We start from the raw sequence: 25,989 nt of genomic DNA on the forward strand, positions 1-25,989 counted from the left end.
TGTAACAAGCAGGCTATCAGCTGGTAGGTGAGAGCATACAGAAAGGCAGCCCTGACGCCCAAGGAAAATACCAGCTGTCTCTGCTGGGAGAAGACAGATTACCACCTGTCCCCGTTATCTTCCACACACAATACACGGCACGCTGGCCATTTGAACAGGGATAACTGTACCCATATGCTGTTTAGTTTTGAACTGCACTCTCCCTCCTTGTAAATATTGGTGATGGATCAGTCTAAATGGTAGATTAGCTCAGTGGTGATGTTTAGCTAGAGGCTGAACTTCACACTTCAGCTCCCCGAAGCCTTAATGTACAGTGTGCTGTGTTAGCATCACCACTTTAGGCAAACAGCAGAAAGCAAACACATATGCACAAGTTTGTGCACTCAAACATGCACAAAAAGAGGAAAAGATTTTTTTTTTTAAGATTTAAAAATTACTTTGTAAAAGAACTGTTTTAAGCCTCATCCTGGCAAAAGTGTCTTGTTTTATAAATTGTGAGAAGCCTGCTTACCTTTTAAGCAGTACATGAAATAGTGGTGTTACAAAATCATAAATACTGCTGTAGATGTCAAAACAATAAATAAAAAAAAATCTTCCCACAATCTATGCAATCAGGAAAACAATACATCTGTTACACTAAGTTTCACAATGGTATTTTTGACAGAAACAGATGAACGGCCCTTCTCTGGTTTTTTAAGACCAAATAGCTAGAATCTCAGCAACAACTTTGTTAGTTTGGACACTTGATTCTTGCAAGTTAACTGGTTGTTTTTATGTTTGAAATGTGGCTCTGAGAAATACCTTTATGACGCAATCTAAGTTTGTAAAGAAATAAGAAAAAGAACAAAAAATAATCATCTACAGTGTAATGCTGCTACCTTTACAATCACAGCTCTGCCAAAAAAAAAAACCCTGACTCAACCCAAATCTTCAGATCCCATAGGAGCAGCAAATTTCAGTCTTCTAGCTCTTGTTTTTATTCCCTTTCAGCCATTCTGTGTGTTGAAGCCACACACACAAAAAAAAAAACAAACCCGCAAATAAACAAAAACCACACCAAAATCCCTCCAAACAAACAAATTAAAAAAAAAAAAATCCAAGAAAAAAACGCACTTATGAATTGCTGGCATCAAATACAGCTGGCTGCTGTCCATCAGCCAGATGTCAGTGGCTAAAAGCTGCATCATTTGCAGGGAATAGCAAGGGTGTCTGACTAGGAGGCAGAAATACATCAACGAGCAGTGGGATGAAGGACCTCGAATTCTGAGTGCCTCTGAAGCTTCAGAGATTTGCAGAGCTCTCTAGTCTTGCTCAATCCCTGTGAATACTTTGCCCTAGCAGCTGTTGAGATGTTTGTTTGAATAAATTTTTGTAAAAAAATGTTGAAATAATTATTTTTTTTATAAAAAAAAGCTCTTGCATCATGGTCTAGGCTGTTAGTTATTGTAGGGCTGTGAGACAATGCACTGTGGTTTTGACCCAGAATCAAGTATTCACTTATGCTGCTTTTAGTTTTGGAAAAATCTAAAGACTCAAAGACATGAAAGATTCACACTAAATGCAAAGGCTCATAGATTTCCTCTGGTCACTCACTCCTTCAACTCACTCTGTTCCATCAGGCGTGACATTCGTGATAGTTGAAAAGAAAGTTAGCACCATATCCATCTCCATGTTTTTTGCTAGGAAACCAACACACATCAAAAGTCCACCATTAGTCTTTTCAGCATTTCAGAGCTCTCAATTTTTTGAACTGAAATTTCACCACATGTTATGTTAATTCATAATCAATACTTTAACTCCTTCCGTGTCAACACTTTACTTGGTATTAAGTTCCTAAACAAACACTCTAAAAAATTCCCAGCCAAAAATTCAAAAACCTACAGTACAACATGATTTTAAACCTACAGAAACAATATGGTTTTAAATCGTATCTCTTTAAAAGAGAGATATGATTTCTTATTAGAAATTCACAGGCTAGAAAACATACAATTTTCATAAAATTAAACCAAGGAAACTTTTAATTTTAAGCATGTAAAATATGCACAATTTATTGGCAAATTGTCTAAAGATATCTACTCATTTAATCAGCTCTCCCTTTTCTTAAGCTGGTAAAAATTTATTTTATTCTCAGCTGAAGCAAGACAATTCTCGTGCTGATCTACAGAGCAACTACATTGCCTTTAATGAAAACTCAAATGCTCTGAAGCTGTGTGTCTTTAAATACAAATGAATTTACCTTCTTAAATTTGTTCCCCTGTCTCGTAAGGGAAGTATACAACCCTTCAATTTAAAAATAAAACTTGTACACCTACCAATAGAGTATTCATATCTGAATTTCAGGCACATCACTCATTTATATTCTACGTCCAGAAAAACTAAGTCGACCATTAAGAAAATTATAGTATTTCACAGGTTTCATGCATAAGTGCATTTTATTCCCCACAGACTAGTCCTAATTATTTGACTTAAACCCCTGCAGCAGGATGCAACATTATACTGAACAGTAAATATTGTAAACACAGATTTATTCAGACAGCTACTACACCTAGGACATTTTGTACAGTTGGTCCAAACAAACCATTTCCACATGGTTTTATGAACTTACTCTTTTTTGTTTAGGAACTTTAAAAGAATAAATCTTTCAGGCAGTGATAATTTGATTGCTTCAGCTTGATTAGACTTTTGTTTCAAGTAACCAACCGCAGCAGTGTCATCCAGCCAAGATACATTGGTCCCTATAAAATGTTATTACTTAAGGTTAATGTAACAGGTGAAAATAAGGAAAATCAGCAGGTGGAATTCTAGAAGTTCAGTTGATCATTAGGCTAAGGTCAAACAAGAAAATGCACCCACAGGAATAAATACTGTATAGAGAGAAGGCACCAGAAAGATGACTGTATCAGAAGGAATTTTTTCACACCTTCACCAAATACATACTTATAGTCTGGCAGCAATATGCCACAATCCTCCCTGCTTGTATCAGTTTGGTTTTTTCTGTGAGAAATGCCTGGAATCCAATCCCTATATTACACTGGCAATGAAGGAAGAATATTACATGCAAATCTAATATCCTTCTTTATGAAAGAATGCTGAAGAAGTGCAAAATGTGAAGAAATACTGAAAAATAAACCCTCAAAAATTAATCAAGTCCCCACAAAGGTTACCCTGCCAGAAGTCAGAATTTCATCCAGTCTCCTCAGAAAGAAGACTGAAGGGGAATGACCTAGTTCCAGTCATGGAGAAATGCTGGATATCTAATAGTTCTTCTGACTTGGAAAAAGCATAACAGTAAAATGTTTACTAGCCTGAAACTGAAATCTGAGAAAGATATACAGGAGACCAATTTATAAATTTTACATGGAAAGAGATTAATCTAAGTGAAGTGACATAATATAAATGTGTTCTGGTTGTCTCAGGCACGTGGGTTTTTTTCCTTTCCAAAACTGTTTGAGTACAACACAAGTTATTAAATTCAGTAGAGTACATGGTGTTATTCTTGGGGTGTCCTGTGCTGGGCCAGCAGATGGACTTTCAGCTCAGGATATCCTATGATTCTACGCAACTCTTGACAGCAAGAGGAGACAGCAAGCACTTTCATCTGCTTATTCGCACTGCTTTACCAGGAGCTCTCCCCCCTGAAAAGCATCTGTTAAAAACATTAGTCTGAATAGAGGCTAAGTATCAGCTGGCACATTGACTTTTCCTAACTACATTGTGTCAAAACAATTCTGCACAGTTTACACAGCATAATTCAACTTGAATATTCTCAAAACAGGGTGCCTTGACAGTGGCTGCACATGCAGTCAGGTGCCTCCAAGCAGGGATGTAATAATGGTTGGGAAGGACAGAGGCAAAGAGCTGCGACCAAAACCTCTTAACTTGGGTAAGCAGAGAGCACATAAGAGAACATCTGACCTAATCTGACAAGAAAGCTGTTCATGTCACATCAACCAGCTCCCCACCTCTGTGGGGCTGCACACACAGAGGAAAGGGATGAGGTTTTCCTCCACTCCCCCCTTTCTGAGCCACACAGCAACAAGAGCAATTACAGGACGGGGAAAATGCAGCCTAATACTTCAGCAGCTGCAGTCCAGAGAAGTGAACTCCACAGTACTGGAATTGCTCTTGCACTCAAAATAGCCTGTGATGGCTGCACATTTCTACATGTAAGAAATCTCCCTCCTTTTTTTTTTTTTTTTTTTTTTTTTCTTTTTATTCCTTGAGAAGGTTAACAAAAAAAGAGTAAGGATCTGAAAAGGAACAATCTGCTTTTGCTGCTGTATTTTTTTGAGTTTATATCAACTCACAAATATATTTTATATTTTGCAGCTATTAGATTGATTAGACCAGGTTTGAGTTTATGTGTTGTGGTTGAGATAGAGCAAGACAGAGCAGCTACACCCAGTCCCTTTACTGGTAGGTTTTCTCTGCAGGCTTAATAAAGTACCCAGACATCCAGACTGGGCTCTCTCACATAAAACTGGTAATAAAACAAACCTTTCCAAACTATAGTCAGGTTATTTATTTTAGATGGAGACAGAATCATTCCCATTAAGATCTCCTCTATCTTCTCATTCATGACAATGTCCATGAGCACAAACTGAACAAAGAATTGTTTATCCTGCCACACACGAGGCGAGTGGTGGCACAGCCCCACCAGACCGGCAGCAGAAGGGTGGTTTGGTTTGCACCTGAATTGAACAATCCTGGAGGCCCAAGCACTAAACCAGCTCTGGACTATGTCAGAGACTCACTTCAGACTGCCAGCTCAGGTGGGAAGCACAACTGGCTGCAAACTGGTTGGGAAGAATTCATAGGGCAAGCCCAAGTTCAACACCCAAAGGCTGGAACTTGCTACCTCTGCCTAGGAAAGTGTCTACAACAGCACTTTGAAAGTACAACCCTCCCTACCCTCTCTTTCAACATGTTCACTCCTAGTCTAGGCTGTAAGCTCTATTTGATCTTAGCAATGCTGGGTTTCATTCTATGGCCAGCACAGAAAAGGTTGAAAACCAAGCAAATTTTCTTAACGCCTTCTTGACTTGCTCAATATCTACACCTATAAACTGACAGCAGGGGAGAGAGGGTGGTAGTGGGTGTTTGACATATTAATTAATAGGAGGAAAAATAAAAACAAAACCAAAAAAGCATTAGAAGAAAGTTTTTCAGTTTATATTTTCATACTGAAGAATTTTCTTACAGATAAGAAAGAGAATTAACAGTTCTGTCACATATCATAATACGAACACAACCAAGTAAATATAAATAAGCCAACCAAAGACATTACAACCAGCACAGAGGCATTGATTTTTTTCCTTGCAATATATGACTTCTGAAACCCTGGGAAAGGTTATATACTGTATTTTTGCAAAACTTCATACAGGAAATTAATTATTTTCTCCTGTTGCTCAGCATAACATGGGCGGGAAAAAAACATATTTGTAAGTGGTTTATACTTTTGTCTATTTAATTTTTTTAAAAAATAATCCTTATACATTTTTAACCAAAAATTAATGTACTTTTTAAGAATCTCATTTAACTAGCAGAAAAGGTAAGGTAATCTTGCAGAGCATTTACCAGAATTTTCATTTTCTCACATACAATTGTGTGAACAAAACAAAACACACACACACACAAAAAATTCCGCTAAGGAAAGTGAAAGTTACCTACTGAACCAATATTGACTTTCATTGGTGCATCTCTTGATTCCCCCCCCCCCCAAGAAAGAAAAGTGGTGAAGTTATGAGGAACAGCTAATAGAGTCGCTTTAGTGCATCAGATTTATGACAACCTGAAATCTATTACTTTCTCTTAAAAATTCATGCATAGTTTGGCAGTGACATTACTTGGAACTCTTTCCATATGATTAAAAACTGACAGGCTTTGAGGAAGGGATGACGCATTCTCCAGAGAAACCCTCCAAGCATGGTGATTCTGTAAAGGTGCATCTGTAAACACATTATCAAAAGTACTTCTAGGTTTATTTTCAACTACAATTTTAATAAACGAGCCTTGCTGCAAAAGACCTTCATGCACACTAGAAAACAGATTATTTAACCATGTTCAAAGGCTATAAACATGGGAGGGCATATCACACCAACTCAAATCAATCATCTTCTCTAGCTGTCTGTAGAAAGAGACAATGCACAACCAACCTCGGTAAACACCTCAGTGAGAGCAGTTGCCTGTTTCAAACACAAAACAAACTAAACTGATTTGTACTAATGGTGCACAAACAAAGAGCAGACCAGTGCTGCCCATCCTGAAAACAAAGTATCCAGGAGGTTTGTGCTAACCCTCTAAAATGGAAAATGCTTCCATTAATTAAGCTTGCTAAATGCTGACTGATGTGATCAAAAATTACACTGAGCTTGCCAAAGTCGAGTAAGCAAGGTCAGTAAGTGAGCATTGTCCTTCCAGCAGGTGTTATGTGCTGCTGCAGGAAACTGTCATCGTGCCACCTAACAGAGAGGGTTACAGCCCACCTGGAGTAACCAACAGCCCAGAGATCTGATACAACACTGCCTCCATAATCAGTATTATCCTAATGACATAGCCCATGAATGTGCAGAAGTTTGACTGAACTGTAGACACAGCCTTCCTCCTCAAGTAACTTACTTTTCTTTTGCAAATATTCCATATCAAACCAAGATACACTTTGTAGACTCTGTACCAGTCTATTTATATGGACTAATTTAATGTAGATCACTTCATGGAGAGAGAAACCTCAGCTGGGGGAACAAAAACACGTAAAGAAAGAAAAATAGCAAATAAAAGTGAACCTTAAGGACAGACAAGTTTCTCAAGATAACTAGGTGTTCAAAAGACAAATGAAAAATAGTAGTAATAATAGAGATTAACAGCTCCTTTACTGGAAGTGTGCCCAAGGCTGAGGTAAAAGCTAAGTACAGGATTCCATGAATAAAAGCCAAATATTCTCCCCATCATTAAAATAAATTAAAATCTGTTCACATTAGAGTTTCCCATTTTTAACTAAAGAGGAAAAAACCCCAGGCTATTTCTGTATCCTGCTTACCAGAAAACCATTAAATAAATGAAAAGTTATTGGATTTAAAATTAACTTTCTTTCCACTCACTAACAGAAGAGCATGTTTGTATCACCTAATGACTGAACACAAATCAGTTTTGCCCTCACATAGAGCCTTTTTCTACTCTATCTTGAGCTAGAATCCAGGTATTTTGAACAGCAAGATTCCCTGCCTCCTTAAATTTATCATAATATCTATGCAGAAATGGCAGCCAAAGGAGAATTCACATTACACTCCCTCCAAAATCTTCCTGTACATTACAAGCACTGGATGCAGAACTGCAGGGATTTGGCCTCTGCTGCACTATTGAACAAGTTCAGGTGCCCACAGTCACACCATAAAGCCAACTTTCCCCAGGACATACACAGTACGTCCCACAGAGACTTTTATTGGCTAACAAGTCTTATTTCACACCACCACTAATCCTTTCCCCAGAACAAAGCTGCAAGAGAAACAGTAATTCTCTACCCAGGAACCTTTTATTATGAATTAGCTCCAAATTATAACAACTGCTATTTTTCTAAACAAAATGGCAAAGCATGCTCCAAAAGCATTTGTATAACTTGACCATCCTAACAACCACCACTGAAATTGCATGCTAAACAATATTTAGAAAAAAAAATTTACTATTTGAACAAAATAAACCATCCTACCTTATATTCCATGGCTGTCACAAAGAAACAATTACCTTCCCACCACTATAAAACTGCTTCTCCCCACTGTAACAAAGCACAGCATCTGCCAGCATTAACTTTATTTCAATCCATAAAAAGGGGGAGGGCTTTCAGACAGTACTTTCCAACATATTTTGAATAAAATCCTCTTTCATAAAGAGTGCTTCTCTCCCTCTAATGAGCCCTAGTGTAGCACTATTCCTTCCCAAGTCTTGTTGTAGAGGCTCCCTTATTTCCACACACACCTTAAAGTTCCTCAAGAAGGTGAAATCTGTACCATTTCCCAATCAGTGCCTTAAAAATAAAGCTGCAAAGCCTGCCATAACTTTTTATAGTGGCCATATTACTTCTTTTATAGATGATACAGTAAATCCAAGATACAAAAATAAAATGCATGGGCCCATAAAAGAACTTTATTGCATGCAGTAATTGAAAATGTATTTTGTATTTTATTTTTAAGGTAGAATTTCTCTGTGTTTTAAATTAACAGTTTTGAACAAGATGCCTGAATAAATTTCTGCAGAATTTTTATTTCAAGTAAGACATGCACAAAACTTACATAATGCACACATGTATGCTTAATTAAACAATTTAAATCATAATGCTAGTATAAATTTCATTTAGAAGATCAAAGGTATGTTATATAAAAAGTTAAAATGTTTATAACTTAAAGCAATTGAATCTATATGAATACTGACATATCCTAATGTTCCATTCTGTTATTTCTCTCATAATTAAAAAAAGCAATGCCATGTGTTCCAAAGTTTGATACTCTGCTAGGATTATGGAAGAGCCTGTGATTTTTCATTCCCACTATGCACATATATTTCAGATTCAGTTTCAACTCATCAACCAGCAGAATCTCCAAAACATTTACAGTGGGAACAATTAGATGCAAATAATCATCAGGCATTAGGCCCACTAAGCCATACATCTCAACAAATCATCTTAGCCAAACTAATACCCTCCAAGGGAAGTAATTATTATTTCTACAAACCATTTAAATGGAAAGACAGAAGCTCAAATAATTAAAAGTCAAGAATAAAGAGATCATCACTCTTAATGTGCCCTCCTGTGCTTTAGGTCTCAGCCACAACCCAGTGTTGAACTCAGAGCCAACACCACACATCATCAGGAACACTTTTATAGGGGCAGGAGTTACCAAATGCCAGAGAGGCTGTCAACACAGCTTCAAAAAATATAAATGCTTGGAAACAACAGACACACAAAATTTTACCTAGCTTGGACAGATCCATTAAAAGGAGTTTCCTTGGTTGCTTGTAGGTAACAATCCTATTTCCAGGACTGCCCCTAGTGGCCTTCCCTCCCTAATCCCTCTGGGCAGCTTGAGGAGCCTTTGCTCCCAGGTTAAGCCTCTGCAGCTGCCCCAACTCCACACTGCAAAGGACATCAAAACCCCCGAGATCCAGAAGAGAAGACATAAGTTGGCCCATTAAGGACTAAAACTGCAGGTGTAACAAACAGCATTGTCAGATGAGAGCTACAGTTTTAAGAGCCCCCAGAAAAAGGGGAAGAGGGGAGGAAAGTGAGGAGGCATGAAGCCCTGAGGGACTGGCACCTTCTGCCACTGGGCAAGGCTCTTCATTTTCTTACACAGTCCCAGCTGGCAGATCTGGTGAAGCTGAGTGCCCACAGGCTGAGGGAAAAAAAAAAAACCCAACCAAAAAAACCCCACCAACTTTACCTGCTTCCTGCTGTGCACAAATCAAGACTTTTAAACAATCTGCTGAGCAAGACTAGTGTGTAACCAGCTCCTTTCAACTGTTTCCTGCTCTTTTGGTGGTCTATGGCTTTTACAAGATGCCATCAATATGAATTACAGACAGAGACAGTAACTAAAGTCTAGTGAATAGTTAATGCCTTTGGATGTAGACCACAGACCAATTCAAACTTTCTGCTCTCCTCTGTAAAGATCCCACACAGAGCTTCATGCAGTCTTGTGTATCAGTTCATTTCAATATAGGAATACTTCAAGCAAATGTTTAAAAAACAAAACAAACACAAACCCAAAAACTTTAAAGTATTTCCTCATTTCAGTATGATATGACCAAAGGAAATTACTTTACCCATGAAAGAAAAGCTTATTAAAAGCTACCACTTTTTCAACAATGCTTCTCAAGTTCTCTTCTGCCCCTTCTGCTTTGCTTGGATCCACTAAAGAATAAGAGTATTTCTTCAAGACATTAATGTTTCCTAGGAAGCCTGAAGAGTCTGAACAGCAAACTGTACACTTACTTTCTCATCCTGTGACTTCTCTTACTGTATTCTTAATTGAAGAATAAATAACAGCAGCGAAATAAACACCAGTACTAATTTAAATTCCCAAAGCAGTATGAAAGCTTAAGTATAGCAAAATAAGCAGTGTTTTACCTACTGATTTGCTCTGTAGGCACAGAATTGTTTATACCTTCTTCAAGCTGTAGCTGTGGGCAGGGTAGTGCACATATACATAGTTTAATAGAGACAGAATCCCTGCATCCATGGTCATGGAATTACAGTCCTCATTGGCATTTCTATACTGTGTGAGTTGACCTGTAGCCTCAGGTTAACTCTGAACATTTGCTTTCATAAAACTACACTAGGTTAAGCAGAAGTCTCCTGTATCCCAAGCTTTTGAAATTTCATCTGGGCAACTTTTCTGAGCCCATTCCAACTTTCCATGTCCTTTTTTGTGCATGTGAGTGAATTCAGCATTCCAGTAATTGTCTCACTGATGAGTCACCTGTACCTTATCTCTTGACTTGCATTTCACAGCTCAATTAAAAATCTTCTTAGACTATCTAATGTGATTCCAGGTCCTGTTAAGCATCCTGTTAAGCCTTAACAGAGTATGGTCTCATAATGCAAAACTTCTGAACATATACCTTTCATGTTCAGACATATGATGTAGCATTTAAATGCCAGCATACACTTGCCAGGCCATTCAGTTCAAATACAGAGTGGACTTAGCTTTACTACTGGTTTATCTGGGTTTTTTATCTTGTTTATCTTACTTGTCTAATGTGCAAATCCTGCAAATTGTGACTGATGATTATTGGGTAAATACATTTTGAACTATGCACATCTACTCTTTCCACCTCTATCTACTAAGCCAGTGGGTCTGTGTGTGTGTGTTTAGAGGAAAGGGTCACTGCTTGACTCCTTCCACAAAGTAGTCAGATAATTTGAAGAAAAGTAAATCAATTTTTTACCATTATTTTGCACTGCTCTTCTATGGATGAGCCCTACTCATGCTCATCTAATCCTCTAGGAAGGCTGGTTTAAATCAGGTTTCTTTTTTGTCATAATTGAAGTCAGGAAGAAATTAAGCTTACTTTCTTCTTTCCAGTAACAAAATATTTAAATGATGACAGCACACTGGAGGAGCAAAACCAGGGACTGTAACTGCTAATTACTGCTCCCATTTTCCACCCTTCTAACTTTGAAGCTCGGCATCTATTCCATGACATAGAGCAGAAATATGCATGAGTTGCAATTCTCCCTCTACAACGGGGATAACTAATTGACAGCCCGAAGGCTGAATCCAGCTCTGCAAGATGGTTTCACTTGGATCCCACTTGGATGGCCTAGAGCAAAGACTGCACATCGTGTACTGTGCTCAACAATGTGCTCAGCCCACAGGAGAGCGGGAAAGAGAGGACGGCAGTGAGGAGAAGCAGGAGTGTGAGCAACAAAAAGAACGTGGGTGATGGCTGAGGGGCTAGAATGGAGGTGTAACAGCTCCAGCATTTCTCCAACTTCCCAAGCTGCCTGTCCAGAGATCGGGGAAAGAGCTGGAGCAAGCTGGGTCCATCAGAGAGTCTGCCCCAAAACAGGCTAAGCCAGAGGAGGGAACCACAATCACACCAGGCTCTCGAACTCACACTCCTCTTGTGATGAGCTTTGTAGATGGCTTTGCCACACCTACTGCTTAACCAGGGAGGATTGTCAGTAAACTGGTGTCCCAAAAACCCCTACAGCAAACAGAGGGGGAAAGGCAGCACCAGTCCCACATGGGAACTACAACCTCTCCAACAGGAGGTCACGCTGCCAGAGAAGACAGCCTGGAAGTTCCTGGTCTACACACAAAATCTTCCCATCCTCTATCACAGAACCACAGAATAAACCAGGTTGGAAAAGGCCTCTGAGATCTTAAAGTCCAACCCGTGACCTAACATCACCTTATCAGCTAAACCATGGCACTGAGTGCCTCATCGAGCCCATGTAATAAAGCAAAGGGCTTGAATTTGAATTTAGACACTCCCTGAGCATGAGTGAAATTAAAATCAACAACTCTCATCTGCTTCTGCAGAAGCAGTCCTAAGCCCAGCAGGAACACATTAAACTGAAGGAAGAAAAACAAATGTCTCCATTTCCAGCATCATCTACAGCACCTACATATTTCACTTTTTTGGCCTTTGCTCTCTGGGCAGCAGAGGGTTAAAGACTTAATCATCTTGATATATTCATCTGAGCCACGAGCAGCTGGGAGGGAGAAAACAAAAAAATAATGAGCCCCATAACCATAGGGAATCAGCAATACAGGCTCTAGAGAAATAAATCCAGGAAAATGGAAAATTACAAGTTAGAGAACTCTTTTCTTTATCCCAGCACCACCCAAAAGTGGCAATTTTTGGAACATTTCAAAGGGTTTCCAAAGTTATTTGTAATTAGTGCTAAAAATTGCTAGGAAACATTTCAATTAGTCCTTAAAACAGAGCGATGAAGAGCAGTCTTGTGAGGAACAAAAAGAACTGCAAGAGAGATTCCAATCTCTCCAGAGCTGACAGACTTTTTGTGACCATCTGAGGTCAAGATTTCATTTCTTCCTGCCTCAGTTTTTCTGTCTAGAAAACAGCAACAGTAATACCATCTTCATTGCCAAATATGGGTATATTTAAATATTATAAAATACTTTTAAAAACTTCTTTTGAAACACCTACTCATAAAGAGGAGAGGACTTTTCATGGTATTCTTGCAGAAGGAAAACAATGCTAAGGTGCTCAAATAGAAGTGTCCTTGATTCTCTTTCTTCTGCATAAAAGACAAAATTTACTAAAGTGAGCTGATCTTTATGATTTTGGGGTTTTTTACTTCTGGAAAATATTGTGACTATTTCGGGGTATAAAAGCCCAATTACTTCAGTTCCCATATTAAAATGAAATAAGTTGCAATGCCTACCATTATACCTTTTATTAATACCAAAGGATTGGTTCATCCCATTCTGAGTGAAAGAGCTAAATATTGAGATTATTACATTTTACTAGCTCATTCCATGGTGGTAGTTTTGAGTATTTCAATTATTACTACAAGTCTAATACATTTTATTTCATAAAGAATCTTTGCTATCATACAAAGTTTCTCGCCAGAAATGCTGCTTGATGCATACTTATGAAAGGACAGACTTTACACTGGATTTTATTATTCGGAAAGTGAAACATAGGTAAGTTTTCATATATTTTAAGGAAAACTTGATCTACTAATAAGCCAAAATCGTAAGTATTATAAAGAGTAGTCTAGAAGACACCACTTTAAAAAAATCTCAGTAAAGTCGCTTTATCAGTGGAGCCTTTTCTGTTTTAAAAGCACACCACACACTACACCAAAGAACTAATTCCACTAATAAAACTGGAGCCATACAAATTCTCTTCAGATAAAGATGTCTACAAGAGAGACTTGCTAGTGTCTGACAAAAAAATTAAGAACAGCATGGTATTCAAGGAATCTGCTTAATTATTGCCATCTTACTCTTGCAGAATTTTTTAGTCTATGTATTCTGTATACTTTCAGGTGAAAAAAAAAATCATTCATTTCTTTGAACATCAGAGAAAAGCCTGCAGGTTTTTTACATAACAGTCTATGTCAAGTATTATTGTTGAGTAAGGCTAAAGCATTGAGCTGAAAACCAGACTTTTAACACTAACAGTTTCTGCCAGGAAAGCATTTACTAACAGGAATTGGGGAATAAAAGCAACCAAAAATGCCTTTGCATCTGGAAATAGTTACCAAAATGGCAACGATGTATAAAGTAGCCCAATCACATAACCCTAAGACTTTTTTTTTTTTTTAAAAAGCAAGTGTTACAAAAAATACTTGACACTTCCCCCCTTTTTTCCCTTAAACTCAAATACTTGAAAGTTGTAAGTTAATTAAAAACCAACAAACAAGCTTTTTTTTGTCTGTTTTTTTCCCCCCACCTTACTGTGACCTTTTGGAACTGAATTATATAGCCCATATATAGGTAAAAAATTAAATCTCAGTCTAGCCAGCTCTAACACACAGCTCCTCTCCGAAATCAATTTTGATAGCATAGGAGCACAAAGAAGCCCAGTTTAGAAAGTCCACATGTGTTTAATCTTTGATTAATTGAACAAAAACTAAGCGCCTCCAGACATATTTCTTTTAATCACAGGAAAGATATCTTTTCAGTTGCTTTGCTAGCAGGAGAGAGTCAGCAGATGTCTGCCTGGTCTAAAGGGAATTTCTGTTTCTCTGGAGAAAACAGTTTAAATAGGAGAGGAGCAGACATATGCTGACTATGCACTGCTTAACAGATGACGTAGAGAAGCATCTACTACCTCAGGGAGTGCAACGGGGCAGTTTTCAAATTAAATTTCTTTCAAATTCAAAGCAATCAGCTGAAATCAATTTATATACAGGATGCAAGTCAAGTCAGACAGTTCTCATCAAAACAACTCACAGACACAAAGATGCAAATCCATCTTTGTCAGCAGTATGGTCTCAAAGAAGGGTTTTAACCTGATGACAGCAAAAAATAAAAATAAAAATTAATTTCTTCAAAATTTTAAACACAGCTGATACTTTTGTTTCCTGAGGAATGATAATTCAAAATATTATTTCATTAATATGGAGTATTTGACAAATATTCTCAATATATCGAGAATATATTTGACAAATACCTCAATATATATAATACCAAATGTATTGGCACAAAGCAAATTTATTTCCAAATATTAACTCAGAAGCAAGTCTTTATAAAAAGCTTTTCTGAAGCTCTGAAAGTGTCATACTGGGGGAAAAAAAGCATCAGAACAACCAATGCATGAGGATTACTAGTCAGCATTTTACTTGTCTGACTTTCTACTTCAGCCTACAGGCGTATGTCCTGTATCATCAGCTGGGAAATGGAAACATTCATAAAAATAGGAATGATCTTCATCTATTTCTGCCAACACGAATTGGGGAAGGGAGGAGGAGGAGGAGGAGGGGTGGAGGTGGGGGAAGGAAGATAAAGAGTCTAAAGCAGAAACTGGCAGAAAATGTACTAGACACCTCTTTTAGACGACAACACCATGTAAAGACTCACTCGGACCAGAGGAAGATCACAACCAGGAAAAAGGAGGAGACAGCCAATGGTCCCAGTTAATTTGATAACCTGCACTAAGGAGTTCCCTCCCAGCCTACAGGCACACACACACATTGAGGCTGGACAACTATGTGAACAGCACATCATCTAATGCCATGGGAAGGGAGGAAAAACAAGCATCGAAACTGTGGTATCAAAATGTCCTTTTCCTTCTATATGCAATTAGGATATCTGTCTTTACTCACATTTACACTTTATGTTATGGAGTCAAAATTGTCTTCCACAGGCTACTGAATAGCAAAACTAAGAAGATAGCTGGTAACAATTCACTGTGTTGGCTGGATTCAGGAAAAATACTTAAATACTTGTCTCAGGCTCATGCTTAACATAGTAAAGGCCCTTCAACCCGAACAATCTTAGCTCAATTTTTTTTTCTTTGAAACTAATAACATGATGATGAAATGTGCAAAGCAAAGCCTTAACCTCATTTGAAGAGACAAAATCCCCAGTTTTGGTTCAAGGTTTTAAATAATCTTTTACCCATCAGAGCTGCCATTCCACAAAAAGACTGCCACTATTGTTTGGTTTATGAATTCCCTGAGCTACACAGCAATTTCTGGCAAAACTATAAAATGTCTAATTTTCTTAATCATCCATCCATCCAATCAATCATCCGTGGCCACCATAACATCCTAAATTACTCATCAGCCTATGAATAATCTGTTTATTTGCAGTATCACAAACCATCAAGAACTGTACTCCTAAATTCCTCTGTTCTGCATGGTTTCTGGAAAAACATAGACATGTAAGAACAGTTTTGAGACAAAGTGTGCATTATTTTGCTCTGATCTTGGCAGGAGTAGATAATTGCATTGAACAGGAGTATTTTATTTATGTCCTCTGTTTTCGCAGTGGTTGAAAGTCTCATGCAAAAGCATCCATTAAAATTTTTCATTTTTTATGTATCATTGTTATCAACTCACCTGTGAACTGTTTTGATACAGAATTAAATATAATGCTCAAATAATGTTGACACACATCCACAATAAAAGTCCTCTTAGTCTGCCTCCAAAATCTACTGAACCTTAGCACTTCAGGTGTAGTATGGAAGAGGCTTCTAAACATCCTCACGGAACAACCAAAACCCTAAAATACGAATCTCATGATTTTTAAGACTTTTAAGAACTAATCTTACAAATCTCCAAATACATACAAGTTGCATTTTAGACAATAAACATGGAAATTTCTTTTAATAATAGACTTAAACATAACTGTAGAATGAATTGCTGCCATATCAAACTTACAGGTAGAAGCATATTTAAGTTACGGCATTTCCAGTCAAGCTTCACTGCTTTAGCTTTTTTCTAGGTTGGTTCTTGTTGATTTTTTAAAATTAATATAAAAAAAAATCTTTAGGGTTTTTTTTTTCTTAAATCTGTACATAAGTTTATTCCTTAATGCATACATTAACTTTGTAACCCCTTCTACAGCATGCACAACCAGTAACTCTATTATTTTATCCATTTATTTCATTAGGGCAGTCAGAAAACTCAAAAAAGACAAGAAGACAGATCTTTTGTGATGCCTTAAGACCAACCATTTACTAGAAACAAAGCCCTGACTTTTGTGAGACTTTGCCAAATAAAGTTGTAGCAACACAAACAGCATATGCTTGCCATGCACATGGGTGCCACAAACGATGGAAGTTCTGATACATTCACCAAAACATCTTATTTGTTGCCCTGCAGCTGAAGAAGGGAGTTGTCCCACTCTCTCAATGTGCCAGGGATTACACATAAGGCCCATTAATACAAATTTAATGGGTCGAATTTTGAAAATATTGCATAACTTGCAGGTAATAATACAATCAATAACTCAGGGAGCCTGTATATTGCCTAAAATTAAGGCAAAGTGAGAAAAAAACTGGCAGTTAATTGAGCAGCTCATGTTCTGCGTAACAGGAAAATGAGCTACAGGAAACTCATCACTGATCTTGAGATTCTATAATCTTAAAACTGTAACAAAGCATTTTTAGAACTAGAGCCATCATCTAGTAAGCACTGGAAATCATGTTATGATGATGACAAAGCAAACATGAAAGAATCATGCCAAATACCTTGGTCATAAATATACCCCTTCTCTAAAACTCACTGTGACAAGGCCAGGGGTGAGGGGAAAGAACTTCCGTGGCAAAAGAGAAGCAAGTTTGCCTCAGAGAAACGTGATTTGACAGAGAGATTTGCAGAGTCCCTGACTAGCAAACATAACCAGCTTCATTTGCATTTCATTTCTTTTTAACAGCCTGAAAACTCTTTGGAGTGGAGAAAGGAAGATGAATATACACCATTGCAGCTATTGTTGCCACTCTCAAGATCAGTAGGCTTCTACGAAATTATTACTTATCAGACATCCATAAGATCCAGAGATATAATTTTCCTCAAAAAGGAATAACAGGAAAAAAACGAATTAAACGCTTGAATCAAACGATCACACACCAGTAACTGAATTGATCTTAATCAGGTGGATCCATTCACCAGACAATCCAGAGAGATTCAAACACGGGAAGCAGCCTGCCACCACTTTCCAGTCTGCTAATGCACTTCTTCAAAACTGCTTTTATTTCTCTGCTCTGAAAAACGACTTTGTTTTCCAACTGTTCATATGATAGCCAAAACAGTCTTCAGCCTTTCCTCTGAGGATGAAGTACGATTCCACTTTCTTCTCCCACCTGTAAAAGCTGACATTTATGGAGAGAATTACCCAGCTTCGTTTTGACAGGGACATGCCCTTTCCACATTCTTCAGGACCTTTCACCACCGGAGAACGTGTCACTGGTAGGCAGTAATCCAAAACCAGTTACATTCCTCCAAAACAAAACATGGAGCTAATTTAAGTAGGTCTCTGGTGATCAAAGGGTTGAGTTCAGGAAGTCAGGGAGAGGGAGAGAATCAGGCTTGGAGCAGCCTCAGTCTGGAGGATGCCTCCAGCCTGTGACCTGATTATCCCATGGCTCACCCCTTCAGGGCTACACTGCAGAAACTGCTTCTGCAAATCAACTCTGAACACATGTAGCCAGGCTCCATTTGCAAAAGGTTGTGCAAATGGGATTTCAAATACAGATGAAACCAGTCCATTTAAAAAATAAATTCCCCAGTTAATCAGGAGTTACATCACTTATTTGACTGACTTGAGATTCACATTGGAGTTCCTGTTTATGCAAATTTATCTCCTTCCCATTCATGAAGATATGACAGATCTAAATTACAAAGAAAATGTCAAGTAATACTAAATTGCAAAGCTCCTTTCCATGGAGCTCCATAACAGAGAGTAGTTTTACTAGCCTCCAAAGTGTCTGAAAGACTTTAATTCCTGAAATATCAAATGGCTGGCTAAAGAACATGTTTGGTAGATTTATGATACCATTCTTCACCAGCCAGAGGATCACCGTGTTTGTAAGGATTTTTAGGAGATTGGGGCATGGTTTCAAAGTAATAACCACAGAAATTTAAGCAAACACAGCTCCACAAATATTTTTATATTAAATACTATAGGATTATAGAGAAGATACAGCAAATCCTTAAGGCTCTGAGTAGATGCACAGCATCTTCAAACATTCTGGAAGGGTCACAAGTGCCACAGATTGAATAAGAGACTTATTTAATTCAATTTGCTGATAATGAATATTATTTATGTTATGTTCAATGGTATTAATCCAGGACTAACACTATCATTTCTTAGATATGTATCGGTGGAAGAAAATGCAGCATCCTCTGGATAAAACGAGATGCAAATGTCAGTCAAGCCACCAAGGAGAGGCTGATGACTAGTAAGTGACAGAGCAGAAGGAAAATTATCTTCAGTTTTCATTTAAGTCACTACTCCCCTCTAGTAATCAAATCTAAAGCTGTTTTAAAAGTTCTTAAAATGCAGAGGTATTTTAAAAAGATAAAGCAGCTTTTATTACAGAGCAACCTTCTGCAATCTTTGTAGCTTTGAAATCCCACTACATTTCCTTCTTTACAAGTGGGGAATCTAAGGATAGTGTGGTCAAGGAAGATGCCCACCTGATCACATACACAACAAATTCTCTTCTTGGATTAATCTCAAAAGATGACCATGGGAAGTGCTTAAAGTTGAAAAATAATTGCATGAAGGTATAACAGACATGAAAATTTACATCAGTATTAACTTGAACCTAAAGTCAAGCATACAACATCCACTGAAAAGCAAAGGAACTTAATCTAACTGAAGGAGTTACTTTATGAGATGATGGAAGGAAAGTGATAAAATTCCTATCACATTGTGAAACAAACTCTGCCAGTCAGAGTTAGCAGGGGAACTGCAAAACATGATGCTGTTTCCTGTTTCACGAAAGGTTTTTGGCAAAAATTTAACATCAAAGCATATAATGAGTACTCTTAATCATCTTCTGTGCTTTGTGGAAAGCAGAAACCAAACAAAGGCGATTTCCCTCTGTAAACATACAAAAATTAAACTATACATAAGGATTTCTAAACCAGCAACTGTGTATGACTACAGGCATAGAAATGTAAATGCTCTGGTGCTCAGCACAGGTGTACTGACAACTAAACAGAGCAGTCTGCTGATTCGCAGCAATCTGCTGGGAACGTAGCTCCAGCTTATAATGACGATAGCATTACACCTATAATGCAGAGATTTTTAATTTAATGCAGATTTATTCCAGCAGCTTTCAACTCTTTCCTTGTTCCTCATCTCTTCTGTACTATTTAAAGTGTTCTGGTGCTATTGCACTGTCACATCATTACCTTTCTACTAAAATAATAGCCTTTACTGTTAAAATTCTTTGTCTATGATGTCCTGCTATGCAACTAAAACTGTATGTCATTATACCTACGAATCTGATCTTCAAATACAGATTGTGATTTTTTTTTTCCTTTACAGCATTGGTGGTGGTTATTTTTTGATAAAAGCCCTGGGTACCAGGGCTACTGAGATCCACTTTGAGGAGGATTAACAATTTAATGCAACGTTATCGTTAAATGGTGTGCATTTACACACTTCTTAGAAGATTGGGGTTTTTTTGTCCCAAGTGTTGGCAGAAGCTCTTAAAAAAATTGTAACAATATCAATATTTTGCATTCAGACCCTGTTGGTAAGACTCTTTACTATAATCACATGAAAATTAGTTGAGCCAAGGGTGACAAAACACATTTAATAACTATGTGCTAGCTGAATTGATACATGCCACAGTGCATCAGTCACTGAAGTCCACCTCGTGTTTCTGGGTTCTGACAAGAGGTGGTGGAAGTCACAGAAACACTGTGTGCATTTCACACATTGCTTCAAGGTACATCACAAACCAAAAGAAGGCAAAATAAGCACAGAACATTAAAACCCCTCCTAAGAACCAATGTCAAGTGCTATAAATGAAACAGCAATTAGATAAAAATCAAGATCTCAGCCATAAAAGCTCACTCAAAATTATACTTCCAAGATACCAGATCCAGCATGTGTGAGTAAGGAGTCAGAGTAAGATTCAAACAGGTTACACATTCACTGGATAAGCATACTTCCAACTACCCAGACACTGATTACCTTTATCACTAGAAGTGGTTAACAAGAAAACAGCGTGATCTTAATCATGTATATCTATGCTGTTATATGTGAAGCTTGAGATCTTTCTGATGTAGTTACAAAAGTCTTTGGGATTGTCTTAAATATGAGAGACTAGACAGAGGGCTCAAGTAAATGCACAAATTTATAGTCTATTTCCTTGGCCTTCTGTGAGACTTATGAAAATCTAACCCTTCTTCTAAAATTATACACCAACGGCGGCACTTAACTTATCTAAGAGATAGCAGCCTCTTCAGAGCTCGTTAACAACATGAATCATTCAGTCAACAGAGATCAGTGTTTTCAGAGTGACTCACCCGGTTCTGTGCTCCTCCTCAACAGGACACCAGGTGAATTGCTACACCTTACAAAGGAAGCCTATAAAAGCCACTTCAAAATAGATACCTAACTTGGAGTCGCAAGGCTTCCTCTCATACTTTAGTATCCCCAAACTGATTTTTTTTGACCTACACTTGGCCCCCCATACGAATGTTTAAACCACTTTAATGTACACTCTCTTCCTCTACAAGTAGAGTTGAAAAGATATACAGGAAGAGATAAGCATTACAAAGTGATGTGAACATACTTGACTGCTCCTTCCGTTGGCCAAATACTTAAAACCAGAGATATAATTTTGTGGGCCAGCTCTTTTAGAGAAAAAAAACCCCAAACCTGTGTTTCTGAATCTGCCATTCTTTCTAGTGTTTATTTGTCCAACAACAATTACCCTGTTAGATCAAATCCTGGCTATCCTGCCTCCTATTACACACTGTAAATTGCATGGTTACCTGGAGAGGAAAAAACACGTGTAAATTGAAACGAAGTATACAAAATCTTACAAACATAAAGGAATCCTAATTTCACAGAAGCACAAAAGTAGCAAGAATGCACAAAATCATCTGAATTTCTCCAGTGACACGATACATCCACTGACTCTCCTTACATCCACTGACTCTCCTTCCATTTTCCTATCTCAGTATAAATAATAATTAACCATGTCATTCCTTCATCGCTTTTAAGTCACTGCCTCAGAGGCAGCTCACGCTTATTTTTATCTCCAAATAACATCAAAGCAAGCAGCTGTTACCAAAGGGAGGTGGCAGGGGGAGCAGGGAAATGTACTTACTTGCCACCTCCAGAGATGCATTGTGGCTCACAGCCTCCCCCAGGTAATTCCTTGCCACACACACGTAGACACCTTCGTCCGGCCGGCTCTTGCGCCCGTGCACGATGCGCAGGAAAAATAAAGATCCGCTGGGCAGCAGCATCCGGTGGGAGCGCGGGTCATCCTTGTCCGTTTCCACCCTTTCCCCACCCTTGTACCACTCGATGGTGGGGGTCGGCCTCCCCTCTGCCTTGCAGTTCAGGGTGGCTGGCTCTCCTTTGGAGACAATCAGATCGGAGGGGTGTTCCACGATCCGAGGCGGGAAATCTTCCTGTCGAAGGCGGGAACCTGCGAGGCAAAAACGCGAAGTTTTGTTAGGAAACCACTGCCAGGAACGGTCACGGTGTTTTGCAAAACAACCACTTAACCATCACCTCGTAGCACAGCATTTAATAAGAGCAGTTATTAACATCCTGGAGTACACAAAAGAAAACCTTAGTGCACTTCATTGTGTGTGAGGTTCTCCCAAGTGAGTATTCAGTTCTTCAAAAGCATTTTTTCAACTGGTGTTAGTAAACAGCCATATTCCTAAGTCACATCAATCTTGGATCTATTCGCAAACACAAACTTATACATACGTGCACATGCATATCTAGAACTACAAAAACGAGTCGTACAGATACTCCACAGAGATCAGACAACCTCGACCAGCAGAACTGGTACTCCTAATCCATAACCCAAAGCCATAGCCAAACTCATGCAACCTTCTGGAAAGGCCATTGAATCATGCAATGTCTACAGAATTACTCCAACACCTCCAGTGCCCACAGAGTTCCTTTGTTTCACTTGTACTATCGTCTCTTAAGTTCCTTGTTAAGTAGTGCCATAGAAGTATAAATGCATGGAGTGTTTCTTACGCCTCGTGCATCAGGGAAAATTTTCACTTTATTAAATTTTAGATGTCTCCAATCCAGAAAGAGTATCCAGCATAAAAGAAAAGTTACAAGCAAATAAGATACTCTTCTACACAAGGTATTTTAAACAAGATGCTCTTCTAGAAAAGCATTTAATTTCACACAGTTTCAAAATTTGAGCTGATTACTTACATAAAGAGAAAAACCACCCAAACCAAAAAAAAAAAAAAAAAAAAAAAAAAAAAAAAAAAAAAAAAAAAAAACACCTCAACCAAACCAAAAGCAAACACAAAACAAAGGGAAAAAAAAATAACCCCCCTCCAAAACCCAACAAACAAACATACAACCCCAGTAACAGTCTGCATGGATATATACCACAGACAACTATGAGAACCTACTGAGTACCCAAGAATTCCAGACTGAGAATAAACAGCTATCAAAACTTTCAGGGTTTTAAAACACTGACTCAAATTCAAATTACTGTTTTCTTTATTTCTCTCTTTCTTGAAGCACAACTTTGCCATGGATAAAAATTAGTCTCTTGGGTCAGTAATTCCTGATTATTAAAATCTCAGATGCCAAGGTTCTTTATTAACATTAATAACATGGGGTTTGAACAGCTGCGAAGCACCAGGAAGAAACACAACATCTATTCACTGCAGGTTAATAGACCATAAACTGGTATAGAAACAGGGAAAGGAGACAAGAAGAGGAGAGATCCAGGGACTACTGCTTTAAATATATTCTAAATATGTCCCTTATATATATATATCTGAAATATATAAATATATATATAAAAAAGTATTCTAAAATGTACAATTTTAATTTTATTTGAACATTTTCTACACCTCAGGATAATCAGATGTTCAGCTAACCAGCTAGCACTACCACACACTCAAAATCTGCCAGTATGGCCAGATTCACCTGCATTCTGTATGTAGTAAAACAGGGTAGTTTTACACTAACATTACTGATCATTAAATACAACAGTTCAAACAGCAATAAGCCTGCTCTTCAGACAAGATTTGGGTAGACAGAGCAGAAGTCAAGGAGCTTCCAAACCCCTCTGCTGGCTACACACCCCTGCACAGCCCAAGCCTGCACATCACACCAAAGCCAAATTTAAAGCAGCACTTCCAAGAAGTTTGGCACAGGCCAAAACCAGTGCAAGGAGAGCTAAAAGCCCAAGCAAAGAAAATTGTGCCAACCAGCACTGATCTTTTGCAGCATCTAAAAAAGCCTCTAACAGACTTCTGTGTTCCCTGAGAACACATCTCAGTCACTGCAAAGCTGCATTTGTGTCAGCTCATCCCAAACTTTTACACAGCTTTCTGTGAATAGCCCCGCATCCATTACTTCTGCCCTCACAAGTGAGCTGGCCAATTTCAAATCCCTCTTTCCAAGATAAAAATGCCTAGGAGAGGGATTAAAAACCTAATTTTGTTTATATTTTTACTCACTTTCTATGTAATTCCCAAGGAAAGGCATTGAAACAAAGGATTACAGAGCTAAAATCAATTGCTCTAAGACACACTGGAAAAATAAAAAAGCCAATTTCAATGTAAGATGTTAAAAGGCAGTTAAGAAGTCTTTTAAAACCAAAGTTTTGACATATGCTAATATGTACCATGTTTGTATTTTCACAGGCAATGCTAGCTAGGCAGCACACAACACAGTACAAGCCTCCTATTGTTTCTGTCAGCCTGGCCCAGACCACAAATAAATGAAATACCATTTTCAGATATATTGTATGCAAGCTTTCCACACTGACATTTAACTGGCTGTATATGTACTCCAAGCGCTGTACAGAATGAAAGCATAAAGACTAACCTCTAAATTTTCTTGAAAACTGAGAGTCAAAACCCTAAGTGGGGAGGCGGGGGGAAATCCTTCAGGATCATCCAGGAATGCTCATATCTATTTTTATGTTTGCTGGATAATATTGGAGAAGATAAATGACAGAAATGTCTCTAAATTTTATATATATATAATTTTTTTTAATCTTAGCATTTTAGAAAGTAACATTTCTCTAGCAAATCTCACAACACTGCTTAAATCAGAAAGGGACAAAAGTTGCATGATTAGCTGACTGGCACAGAGTGAGCATTAACCATAGATTTAGTGACAACTGCCTGAGGGGTATAATGGCCTTGACAACCAAGTTATAATCTTTCTACATATCTACATTTTTTTATTTTTTTTTATCTTTCTTTCCTTTTAGCTAGTTATTTAAGCTGCATTTACGTTTTATTGAGAAGAAGCAGCTTCAATTATCAACATAAATCTTAAGAGGGGGCACCCATCCTATAATTTTCCTGTCAAAAATCCTTCCCACAAGATATCTGATTTAAAAAATAAAAAAACCCAACCAAAAACCACCCTCCCTCCCCAAAAAAAAACCCAATACCACAAAACTTCCAAAAGCTGAGGGCCTAACACATACTGGATCTACCATTAAACATACAAGAGAGCTGCTGTTTCTTTTCCCCAAAGATGACAGCACTAGGTTATAGAAACTAACCAACTTGTGTTCTCTGCTTTTATTACAATTCAGGTCTTTCATAAAAAGTCAATTGGATGCCACCAATTAAAGTTCACCCCATTAATTATTTCATGCTGCTGCTTAAAAGAAGAATTATATGAAATCGTGATTCCAGTTTCTTGGACCATGCCACAACAATTTTTACAAGAATTCAAACAATGACATAAACAGATGTGAAGGTTCAAACAAAACTTGCATTAGAGAAATTATAAACTCATAAAAGCTAAGATTCGCCTTTATTCCCACCTTAAAACATCCTGTTGCTATCATATTAAAATAAAACTGATTGATAAACAGCAGGGAGTGTATTTAAGTATGAAAGCTGCTGATATCAGGGGTTCAAACACTGTCTACCCCTTGTGTACAAACATGTTCTCCTTTGGGGGAAAACAAAAAAGTTCTGTGCTATTGGAACAATCTGTATCAGTTGATCTAAACCTGAGCTCAGATGGATATGGAAAACCTCATTTCCCAAGATCTATATATCTAAATAGTAATTTATCATAAGTATTATAAAATACTGCATGACAGACTGTATCCTTAACCAAATTCCTAAGGGTCAGTATACTCTTGGCCCTGTTTCTTTTCCATTCCACAAATACTGCATTTAACATTGATTTTCAGAGCACAAGGATCTTGCTCCGTTTCTCTCATTATCAAACCCTATGTAAGATCTGACTAACTGGCCTAATTGCTACCAAAATTATTAGTAAAATGCTAACAAACAAAACCACAACTTGAAAAGCAGTGTTAGGTGATCCCTGCAAACAACTATACTTAATC

General features: G+C 37.9%; 1 protein-coding gene across 1 annotated transcript in view; it reads right to left on the bottom strand.

Moving 5' to 3' along the window:
- The window catches only part of LOC136375398 (roundabout homolog 1-like), a 296,044-nt gene that overhangs the window by 231,658 nt on the left and 38,397 nt on the right, over positions 1-25,989 (bottom strand). The window contains 1 exon segment of the mRNA XM_066340911.1: positions 21,772-22,098. Coding sequence (XP_066197008.1) covers positions 21,772-22,098 — 327 coding nt within the window.

This window comes from Sylvia atricapilla, chromosome 2, assembly GCF_009819655.1.
Source record: "Sylvia atricapilla isolate bSylAtr1 chromosome 2, bSylAtr1.pri, whole genome shotgun sequence".
Lineage (NCBI taxonomy): Eukaryota > Metazoa > Chordata > Aves > Passeriformes > Sylviidae > Sylvia > Sylvia atricapilla.